The sequence below is a fragment of the Canis lupus genome, chromosome 16, assembly GCF_048164855.1.
Source record: "Canis lupus baileyi chromosome 16, mCanLup2.hap1, whole genome shotgun sequence".
Taxonomy (NCBI): domain Eukaryota; kingdom Metazoa; phylum Chordata; class Mammalia; order Carnivora; family Canidae; genus Canis; species Canis lupus.
In genome coordinates, this window is record NC_132853.1 from 49,770,480 (window position 1) to 49,782,525 (window position 12,046).

The following is a 12,046-nucleotide window of genomic DNA, read 5'->3' on the forward strand; positions in this document are numbered from 1 at the left end:
AATCCTAAGGCTGCTAAACCAAAGAATAAACTATTGATGAGAATGAAAGACTTGACCAGCACAACCAAGGAATATGATACAATGGGGGATAATGCCACACCAGCATTGAAGAGGTTGGGCATTAGGAAGTGGAAAGGAAGGGAGGGGGAAAGGAAAGGAAGAAAGAATTTCCTGAGAAATAAATGTACTTCAAGTCCATCCGTTTTGAGGCCCGAGGGTTTTGAATCACTCGGTCACAACCCCAGGCACTGAGAGGAGAAACAGAAGTGCTTCTGGAGTCACGCTACTGAGAGGAACCAGGCCCCGTGGGCGCCTGTGGTCAGGGTACCAGCTAGGGTGCAAACAGCTTCCATGTGGTCATCTCAAAGATTATTTCAGGAAATAGAGCCCCTAGGACTGCCCGGGAAGGACACGTCCAGACATGGCCAGGTTCTGTGGCATCCTACCAGAATGGTCTGCAGACATCACCAACACGGGACAGCCCAGGGCAATGCCTTATCTAGTAAAGACTCCTGTTGGTTCCAAGCATCTCTGCATTGTTCGCCCTCTGTGAAGATGCTGCCACAGGGCCCTGTTGGGTTTACCCATGGTATTTGTAGAATTGACACACTACTGGCACATTTTTCCAGCTATACTACAATGTTTGCACTCAAGTAGCCAGAGGTAGCGTGCCCCATGGAACAGCACACCCATTTTGCTAAAGTGTGCATCTGAATCTCGTTCCCTTCCCCAAAGTTGCTGTGTGAAACTACACAAAGTCTCTGGCTCTCCTTTCTCTCGCCTGTGGGAAGTAGGAGATCATTGTTCCCCGGGAGCATGAGATGTAGGGAAAAACTTGAGTATATATCCTCTAATCCGATGCCCGTGGAGAGAAAGGTGCTCAGGGAATGAGAACCGCCATGTGACAGACCCAGGAATGCCCAATCTCTCTGGACTCAAAAAAGGAAGATAAGTGCACCAGGACCAGGCTAGAGCCCATTAGTGAAAAAAGCCAACCGGTCCATGCAGGGGTAAGACTCATAACCTCGGCTTCACAGCTTCCTCCAGCTGAGAGAAGCGGCCACTAGCACATCCTAACAGGAACCGTGAGAGGAACCATGTCGGCCAGGATCTAGGCAGAGGAGATGGTGGCTTCCTCAGCAGGGGTGAGTGAGGAGAGCTGAATGAAGGCCCCAAGTGGGCAGGAAAAGAAATCAACAAGGTGGGACAAAGCCTCTTGGGACTGGCACCGTGACCATTCTGAGGCCTGAAGTGACAGAGGCTGGGGCAATCACCGGGAAGGGGAGGCCTGTAGTTACAGGAGAGTCATTGACAGCCTGTGACCTTCGGTAGAGCCTTGCCACTGCCCCGCGGAGAGAGAACAAGTTGGGCAACCACCCCAGCCTCTCTCTCCTTCCGCCCTCTGGTCTCCTGCCAGGGCCTCCCATTGCCCAAACCCAGTGAGAAGCCAGAGAACGAGGGGGCTGGTTAACGCAGTCCATTGAGATCAGCCTCTAGGCCACAGCGCAGGGTGGAAGGGGGCTCTGGGGGGAACGTGGAAGACATCCAGCACATAATCACTCTCCATGGAGGCAGAAACGAGTTTACACTAGTTTCTATAAGAATCTGACAGGCCGGGATCCCTGGGTGGCGCAGCGGTTTGGCGCCTGCCTTTGGCCCAGGGCGCGATCCTGGAGACCCGGGATCGAATCCCACGTCGGGCTCCCGGTGCATGGAGCCTGCTTCTCCCTCTGCCTGTGTCTCTGCCTCTCTCTCTCTCTCTGTGACTATCATAAATTAAAAAAAAAAAAAAAAAAATCTGACAGGCCATCAAAGCCTTTGGAAAATGCCCTTCATTATAATCACGGGTAGAAGCTAGATTGACAGACCCACCCTGGTGAGAGAACAACAGTCCCAAGAACCAACAAGCGACATTTACCTGCTGATGGGAAACAGTGGAGGGCTCACCCTTTTACATGGTTCTGACTACTCCCATGGCCCGCTGTGAATTTACCACGGTCTGTTTGCTAACAGTGAGTTTAAACCTGAGACAGTAGGGAAGCAAGACTTGGACAAGTTCAGAAACTCTCCATGAACCAAGGCAGAAGTAACTGTAGTTGGTGTATTTGTTTTAAAGATTTTACTTATTTATTCATGAGAGACAGAGAGAGGCAGAGATACAGGCAGAGGGAGAAGCAGGTTCCATGTGGGGAGCCTGATGTGGAACTTGATCCCAGGACCCTGGGACCACAGCCAGAGCCAAAGGCAGAAGCTCAACCACCGAGCACCCAGGCACTCCATAACTGTTGTTAACACAAAGACATGGAGGATGGAATCAATGGCTCATCCCCAGCCAGGGAGGTCCTTTGGATTGGCCTTGGAACTGATGTGTCTACCTGGGCTTCTGAGGCCTTGCCCCTTCCCGAGTCCCAAATCTCAGTCCTCTGGGCCACCTTAGCCAACGCCCCATGCTGTTCACTCCTGTTAAACAGGGTCTCTTGTTGAGAAGCTGGGTAGCTGGTGCCAAAAAAAGACATATTCAAAGAAAGAGACAAAAACAAAAAAAGTCTAGAACTGACTTCCACTCAGTCCAGGTCTCACTTAACCTCAATTAACTTGCTAACTCACTCATTCACTTATTCTCTTATGCATTTTTCTCACTTAGGTTGGTTGGTTTGTTTTTGCTTTTGCTTGATTATAAAAATCACAAACACATAAAAACCTGCTATAATTAAAATTAACATTTAGCTGTCTTTTTTTTTTTTTTTTGCTATTAAAGTACTCGTGCAAAAAATAAATAAATAAATAAATAAAGTACTCATGCCCCGGTACTGGGCCTCAGAGATTCTGACTTAATTGATCTGGGATGGAGCCAGGTATCAAAATACACATAAGAGCTTAAATTTTATTTTTTTAAAGATTTTGTTTATTTATTAATGAGAGACACAGAGAGAGAGAGAGAGATGCAGACAGGCAGAGGGAAAAGCAGGCTCCATGCAGGGAGCCTGACACGGGATTTGATCCTGGGTCTCCAGGATCATGCCCTGGGCTGAAGGCAGCGCTAAGGCAGCACTAAACTGCTGAGCCACCTGAGCTGCCCAAGAGTTTAACTTTTAAAACACATATTGAGTGCCTTTTGTATATCAGATACTATGCTGGAGATACCTAGGTGCCCAAGACCAACGCAGTCACTTCCTTCTCATGGGAAGAACATGGTGAGGGTACCCCCAGTACCCCCAGAGGATGAGAATGAGGGATGTGCCGTCACAAAGAGATCTGACCAACTCTCAGGACCAGAGAAGCTTCCCTGAGGAAGAGACGTTTAAGACCAGGAAGGAAAAAGAGGAGGGAGCCCTCTATCCATGTGCCCTGGAGGGCAAAATCTGAGACATTAGGAACAGACACCTGACTCAAAATCCAATCCAGACTGCAGTCATGCCCATTGGATGTTGAATCAGCATGGTCAATGGCTTCGAGGGTGTGGAGGGGCTCAGACCAGAGTGTTTCCCTGGTTTGGCTCAATGTATCTGAGTCGGGCAAGAGTGAATGCTGACCATAGGCCCTAACACTGAAATCTGATTATCCCCCATCTCTCAGACACTGGGTGGTTTCTGTAGGCCCCACAGGGCCAAGGCTTATTAGTAGGCTTCCAGCTGCTATATTAGGACCTCTTACAGGCGGTGTGTAGAGTGGCCCCATGAGGTAGAAACAGCTGGGGGGCCCCAAGCACTATGGGGCTCAGCACTTTGGGGCTGCTGGCACCTGGTGGTCCAATCCTAGGCTTGTCAGGGCTTGTGGCAGCTCAACCCTCCCTCCTTCCTGACTCAAAGATGCCCAAAAATTAAGCCCACCAGGCATCCATACCCACTGTGAGTGCTGCAGGAAGGATGAGTCCTGGGTGCATGCTCCTTAACTGGGAAGTAGGCCTCATCCTTGATTCTGGTCAGGGCACTCAGTTTTGAGTGGCAAGGAAGAGCTCAAAGTAATATTCCAAATTCCAAAATGGGCCAGGAGAAAGCAGGCTGAGGAACAGTGGAGATCACAGATTGTACACTTAAATGCCTTCGAGGCCAGGCAGGTTGCAAATGGTCAGAATCCTACGAGAGTCATTACAACATAGTGGTGGCAATGCAGGCAAAACGGAGAGTACTCTCCGCAGCTGAAGAAGTTCATGTTCATCCTTCCTTCCTTCTTTCCGTCCTTCCTTCCTTCCAACCAGAGTGCATCCTCAGGCCAGATTCAGCTGATAGACTACTAATTGCTGATGCTTGGTTTAGGGCAGCGGTTCTCAACGATGGGTGGCCCCCAGACGAGTAGCATCAGCATCACTTGGAGACTTGTTAGAAACACACATTCTCTGGCCCCACCCCAGACCCACTGGATCAGAATCTGGGGGAGGGGGAGGGGTGGTGCCCAGGAGCTATGTTTTAAAAGTCCCTTTCTGTAATTCTGATACACATTCAAATGGGAGTCACTAGAATCAAAGTCATGACTGAATGGGCCACTATCTGGGCCAAAATTACACATTTTTTGTCATTCTGTCATCTGTACATACATTTGTTGAGCACATACTGTATACCAGGTGCTGAGCCAGCCACGAGGAGCACAGGAGCAAACAAGACACATGTGGTCCTTGCCCTGCATCCTATTTTTCATTCTTGCCTCTTCTTGGCTATTTTTGTTTTGCAAAATACCACACCCCCACATATTAGCTCATTTTGCTCTAACACCTTGGGGAAACAGGCCTGATAAAGGTTACTGCTCCCTTTTTATAAATGGAGTCACTTTGGCCATGTACAGTTAAAACTCTGCCTGAAGTCTTAGTGCTCGATGGCCCCCAGGCTGCCCATTCCGGGGGCCCGGGCCCACTGTGTGACGGAGATGTGCTTCTGCCAGCTTTGCCCTGCAGCAGAGGAGGGTCTCAGCGGGCCTCTGGCTGTCATTGCTCTGAGGCACAGGCCTGGCTTTGCTCCATCTCAGCCACGGACAGATGTCCTTGGACACATGCAGCCACCTAATCACCCTCACACCCGGGAGCATCTCTTGAACACATATGAAGACTTGATAGAACATTCAGCCAGGCTGTCTGCTTCTTTTGAGTGGATTCTATTGAGAATTTCCATAGGTAGCAAATCTCTTGGCCAAAATGAATATTAACAAAACGAAGTGGGGCAGAGGGCAAGAGAACAGAAAGAAAAACATCTGGCAGGCAGCCTGCGTGCTCCAGGGCTCCTGTCCATGGCTTCACAAGCCCCCTCCCTCACAAGCCTCCCCGCCCTTCCCACTCCCCACCTATACTGCATCATGGATGCCAATGCCCCCCATGGCAGATCAGGGAAAGAGGGTCAAGGACACTCCAAAACCTAGCTCATTTTGCCCTTGCCGAACAAATGCTCTGGAAGTCTCTAACAAGTCCCTCCCACTTGTGGCTCAGAGCATGAGCCGACTCTGAGTTCACTAGCAAACGCATTCTCTGATTGGGCAGCCCAGCCCCTCTATGCAGCATCACAAGCTCTGCAAAAGGGCACACATCAAGGAGCCTGGCCGCTGAGATTTATGGCACCACGTGACAGGTTCCCTCCCACAGACCAGAGAAGAGACACAATCTGCTAGAAGTGACTTTTCAAATTATCTGCAGAAAACATTAGTGGATATTTTCCCATCTGCATGCCTCCGGGCTTTATTGAGTCATAAAAAGTAAATGATTTCCCTGAATGCTTTGACAAACCCGATAGTTCCAAGCGATTTTCTAGCTGATTGATTTGCCATCATGCATCAGAGTGTCTCTGAGCATCAAGACTTACTGGCGAAGAGAGTGCTGGACGGAACACCAGTGGCGGCTCGCAAGAGGCCACCGCCAGCGCCAGCGAGAAAAGCCAATGAGGGACAAGCCTCAGTGTGTGGGGAGAAGCTGAAGGGTGGGTTAGGAAGGCTTCCGAGACAGGTTGCCAAGGAGGCACAGACTCAGGGGGAAGGTGGGAGGAGGCGATTAGAAAAAAAGTGAAAACAAGCGACTTCCTCTCTGCCTGCTCTAGACCAAGGTCAGAAGAGCACAGAAAACATGGCCAAAGTCTAAAAATAGGATGGGCCTCCTATTGCTAAGGACAGTTGACTAGAGCCTTAGGAGGGCAGAGAGGCATTGAGCCATGACCTTGGGGCCAGTGGGCAAGATCCAGAGTTGGACCCGACTCAGAAGGAAGAACGCATCGATCCTTGCTCAATTTGGACACCTTGGGACACCTGGGTGTCTCAGTGGTTGAACGTCTGCCTTTGGCTCAGGGCATGATCCCAGGTCCTGGAATCGAGTCCTCCATCAGACTCCCCACAGGGAGCCTGCTTCTCCCTCTACCTATGTCTCTGCCTCTCTCTGTCTCTTGTGAATGAATGAGTGAATGAATGAATGAATGAATAAATAAATAAATAAATGTCTTTTAAAAAATCAGTGCACCTTTCCTGGCAGCCATTTCATCCTGGAAGAGGTGTGTCCTACACTAGCTTCCTGAGCTGCCCTGGATGGAATGGGATGGAAGGGAAAAGCACTGAGGCGGCCCCTGGGTCAGGTCTGAGCTTCAGTTATCCTGGGGAAACAGTCACACTTCTGACCTCTCCCCAGGGTGATGCAGAGTCTCCCAGAGGCTTCCCAAGCCCCATCCTTTACCCGTGGACATTCGATAGGAAGCCGGGTGGGGAAACAAAGCAGCCGATGGGGAGGAGTTATTGCTAATGGCTCCTAATTTATTGAAGGTCTAGGAAGGGTCCCCAGGGTGAGGCCTTGGAGAAGACTGCTGCCAAGGAGCTAAGGACACAGGAGCTGTCAGCAGCCAGACAGCCAGATCCTCCCTGGGTACCTCCTTGTAAGCACCAGTGAGAAAAATAAAACACAACCCACCCACCGAGAAAAAGCAAAAATATTAACAGGGGCAAGATGCAGTATACAAAAGCAAGAGTTAGCAATCAGGGAGTGAAGAAGTGATTAGAACAAATGGGGTTCATCGGGGAGGCTTCTGCAAGGAGGTGACATTGTGACGCTGTGGACACAGTCTGTGGGTGGGGGGGGGGGCGGCATTCAAAACAGAAGCACAAAACAAGCTAACTGACCAAATGAGAAAGAGATGAGCCAAGGCCCTGAGGTTCACAGTCCATCTAGGACTCCGCCGGGCACACGCTCACTGTCTGGGAGTTAAATAATAGACCAGCCAGGGTTGGGGGGCCCCTGGTGAGACCATCATTAAGCCCAATTACAGATAGAGAAACATACAGACCTAAAGCCTGGGGCCTCTTCTCTGGACAGACGAGGGATCTAGGAAAATAATATGCCCTGTGGTGTCTGTGTTCCAAATTCTCCCACAGAAAAGTTTGCCTTCCTAAGACACACATCTCATTATGTTTACTCCTCTGCTCAGAGGCCAGTGGCTACACACACACACACACACACACACACACAGCATGACATCCAGACTCCTGGCCTCACAGGTCCCACCTTCCCATCTCCCCAGCTCATGCCAAAAATATTTTTTAAATCCAAAGCAAACACCTTCCCCATATACTCTAGCCACGCTAGTGAGTAGGGAATGTTGCCCAACACATGCTCTGCTCCCTCCTCCCCTGTGCCTTTCTGGCATTCTGTGCCTCAGTTTGGAAGGCCCTCACCAACTTTCAGAGCCAACCAAAGGCCCTCCCATCCTTTAAGGATCATCCAAGAGGCCTTCCCTGTGTCAGTAAACCTCTCTTCCCCTGTGCGTCTCCACTGTAGCATGTGACACCTCCAGCTGGGACTAGATGGGCTCCCAGCAGGTTGCGGAGACCTTTTGCCTCAGGTTCCCCGCAACACCCAGCTCAAGGCTTTGACATGTAACTGCCCAATAAATGTTCACAGCATGGGACTGAGCCTGGAGCATGGAGCCTTTCCAGGGCATCCTCCAGTAGGTAGTAAAGAATTCCAGAATGACAGCCTAGCTTCTACCCTGAATCCCCTCTTGCTCCATCCTCTGATCCCCAAGGACAGGCTGTTGTCCCTGTTGTCTTGCCACCTGGTACCCTTGCCACCCTGCACCCTGTGATATTTTTGTTGTTGTTTATTTATTGTTGTTGATTCTTTATCCTTTTTTTCCTCCCTCCACCCCACGATTTAGATCACGAATATTTTATAAATGAACTTAAAAGTCTCTTTTCCATATTTAGGCACAAAATGAGCTGATGAATTCAGGTTTGTACCTGGTGCTGCTGCTTCACCTCTACGAGCAGAGGTTTGCAGAACTCATGAGACTCAATTACAACCGAGTTGCAAGAGAGAGGGTGAGTCTGGCTCTGATGCGGCCCATCAGGCAGCAGCACCCCTCCCCCTGCCCTGACCTTGCAGTGTTGTTTATTACGTGTGCAATCTGTTGAGGTCTTCATGGTCACTTGCTAGGATATGGCACTGTCATCATCAGGACTATGATGTAGTGTATACACTGGGTAAGTGTGCGCACAGTAGCCTTCTGGATGGAAAAAGTGATAATCACACAATAGCTTACTATTAAACATGAGTAGTAATTAAGTGGCCATTAATGGTCATATAAGCAAAGGAGTCTCTAGGGATATTTGCCCCCCAAAACAAAAGTCAGCAAAGCTGCTGGGACTGTGCATGCTTGATGGATGGGCATGTCTACTGCCCAAGCATGGAGGGTCCCCGAAAAACAGGGGCCTCCCTTTGAAGAGAACTGTTTGTTTTGCTTTGCTTCCCAGAGTTTGTGATTTCAGGATCTGTGTGGTGAATGCCAAGAAACAAAGGTGCTGATGGGGGTCCCCTTTGTCATTAGGGAAGTGACAATATGTTTACCAGGGATCATGATCTGTGGCTGCCTTTCCTCTAAAAAGAGAACCAGGAGCCTTCCAGGAGGCCAGGTAGTTTGGAGAGAGAAGCCTGGCTCTCCCACTAACCGGATCCTGGCCCCAGCAAAGTCCACCACAATGTAAATTCGGCCACTGTCGAGTCAGAACACAGAGCCCCAAGGGACTTGCCTCTTGGCAAAATGCCTGTCTGCAGCCAGGCCAGGAAAGGGCACTCACTGGTAGGACAAGGGTACCCTCCCCCCTTACCTTATCTTAACACCATGTCAGGGACTGATGCTTCTAGTGTTTAACAACCCTTCAGCCTTGAAACTCGACCCCTGCCCACATCAGGAGGTCAGGACTGGCAAGCAAGCCAGTGTGGCAGCCGGCAAGCCGCAAGGCAGTTCTAGTGACTCTGCCTCCCTATCCCAGGTACCTCTCTTTCTCTTGACTTTCTCTTCTCTGCCTCCTGTTTCCCGTCTTTCTTCACGTCTCTCTCTTCTTCCTCCGGTGGATAGGAGGCACCTGCCAGCACCGGTCGCTGCCCGGAGGCTGGAGCCCAGTGATTTCACAGCTTCCTGACATTGTCGCAGACCTTGTAATGATAGCAAGCTGCTGGCATCCATTTAGAGCCATCCCTATGGAAAATGCTGGGTTCAAAAGTCCTAAGAATTCGAGATTTGTCCCTACTTTTAATTTTTTTCTGGCATAAATTCTCCACTTAGACCCCAAGCTCTCAATTAAGAGAACAGGCTGGGTCTTGGCCAAGATATCTCCGCAGGAATCTCACCCTCTTTTTGACCCAGGCCTGTCCTTCCTTTAACTCTTCCATAGTTTTAATGGTGACATAAATTCCTCAGAGAAATACATTAAAAAAAAAAAAAGGGAAAAATGTACAGGAAGCAGGAAATGATCCTTTGTTAACATTTCCATAACCTTATTTTCATGATTCCCCATCTTTTTTAATGAACTTTTTATTGCACATTGAACTTCAAAGCGCCCAGGGTTTGATACAGGTTACAGATGGCCATGACGTCAGCAAGCTAATGTAAGCAACGCTGGCCTCTGGGACTGCAGAGCAAGCAACATGCAGCACAAGCCAATGGGTGGAAACCAAGGCCCTAAAGCACTAGGTCTAAAGAAGTTTCTGGTAAAACTATCCCAGAGAAGGAGTAAGTGACAACGGGAACACTCTGGGCACCAAGTCGGGAGGAAGCAGGAAAGACTGGGCAACACTCTTAAAGCTTACCTTTAATTTGAGAAACCCTGAAATAGACCTCACGCACTAAACCCACCAAGCGATAACCAGTACAAATAGCCAGCGAAGACGGACCCAAATGGAAGCAGGGAAACAAATGGCTTTTGTCAAATTCATGCTCTTCTGGATTTGAGTCTCAGTATCTTCTTGTAGAAAACACTTAGAATCTGAGGATAACAGCAAAAAAAGAGGCACTGTGTTGGGAAAACAAACAACAAACCCTTCTCTCTCCCTATCAGAACTGGAGAACCCATTCACATCGGGCTCCTTGGATGTGTCTCATTAGGACACTTGGTGATGAATGTTTGCCCATGATGACAATCATTCATTCACTCATTCATTCATGCCCTGGCCTGTATCAGGTGGCTGAGATGGGGATCCGGGAAAGCGGCTACAAGACACGATGCCATGCTGTCCTATTCTTTGAGAAGCCTCTGAACAAGAAGTAACTGGAAAGTAGCACTTGGATCAAGAGAACCAGTGGACCCAGTGAATTCCCAGAGGCTATGAACTGACAACACAAGATCTTCCCTGGCTGGGACTTCCTGGCATGTCCAGTGATCCCATAAACAAACAGTTTGTCTCCTTAGTGAGGTTGTGAGCTACCTGAAGGCAAAGCTGGGCCTTCTACACCTGTGTCATGATGCTGGGCATACAGTGAATCATACTCGCTGACCATGTCCCAGGCAATGTGAATGCCAGGAGCATGGAGTGATTACAAAAATGCGAAATAACTGGGAAATGAAGACATGGTCTGCTAAGGGTTGGGGACAGAGGGGGTCACAGGCAACTTGGACTTGGAACTCTTATCTCTCTTTGTACCCCATCACCCTCCAGGGCCTAGAAAATGCCTGGCACATAGTAGGTGCTCATTAACCTTTGATGCCTAAATCAACGAACTATTAAACCAAAACCTGCCTCTCCAGGAAGTGAGTCTTGAGTTATGTTTTGGAGAAAGTGATAGTCCAAATTTGTGGAGAGAACAGTATTCTAGGTAAAGGAACACTCTCAGGTTCATGGTATAGATATATTTATTCAAAGATTTTCTGCGTGCCTAATATGTGCCAGGTTCTAAACTAGATTCTGAGACTACAAAGATGATTAAGATACTCCTTACCTACAAGGGACTCTGAGTCTAAAGAGAGACAAAGATGTAACCAAGAGTATCAAAAAATGTGCCTTATGTTATGACAGAAGATGGAGCCAGATGGGGAAGAGCACAGAGCAGTGAGGTCACCCCTTCCTTCCACTCCTTCAGGACAGACTGTGCAGGCAGGGTCTTCAGAGACCCAAACTAACGTTTCAGAGGCCTTGCTTTTAATCTGGTTGGGTTGTACTCTTTGCCATCAGCCTTCTCAAGGCTTGGAGCGCCTGGTAGCAAGGCTGCTTCCACTCCTGCTCTGGTCACCTGATCCGCTGAGGAGGTGATAGTTTGAACCAAATCTTGGAGAGTTTAGCAAGCAGACAAGGGGTGGTGGTGAGGGAAAGGGCGTTCCATGCAGAAGGAGAGGCAAAGGCTTAGAGGAGTGAGGACCTGCCTATTGAGAGAGTCAAGGAGTTGAGTGTGGCTGGAGCCGGTGGGAAGGGAGTGTGGAGGTGGAGGCAGGAAGCAGGATGTGGAGCGTTTGTGTGCAGCTCTGGGAAGCCACTGAAGGTTTCCGGCCTGAGATGGGCAGGCCAGGAGATTTGCATTTTTGAGTGAAAACTGGAGCAGCTACACGGAGGATGGGCTGGAGGGAGAAGAAACCAGCCAGCTGCTGCTGCAATGGGGCAGGTGAAGGGGACCCCTGTGGGGGCCCTGGAGATGGGAAGGGACACAGGGCGGTCCTGTGAGGTGAAGCTAAACAGACTGGCCTTCCCTCACCTCTCCCCCTTTCAGTCCCCAAGTGGGATGCTCCACTATTCAGGGTCTGCACCCCCAAAGTCCCGTCTTGGGCTTCCTCTTAGTGATAGGTTTTGTCTATACCTGCTCCCTGTTTCCCCAATGAATGGTAC

At 49.5% G+C, this 12,046-nt stretch overlaps 1 protein-coding gene across 8 annotated transcripts in view; it reads left to right on the top strand.

The window, feature by feature from the left end:
• Positions 1-12,046, top strand: part of MARCHF10 (membrane associated ring-CH-type finger 10) — an 88,319-nt gene that overhangs the window by 71,339 nt on the left and 4,934 nt on the right. For all 8 annotated transcript variants that reach the window (XM_072781242.1, XM_072781245.1, XM_072781244.1 and 5 more), the window contains one exon: positions 8,161-8,274. In XM_072781242.1, coding sequence (XP_072637343.1) covers positions 8,161-8,274 — 114 coding nt within the window. The remainder of the gene's footprint in view (positions 1-8,160; positions 8,275-12,046) is intronic.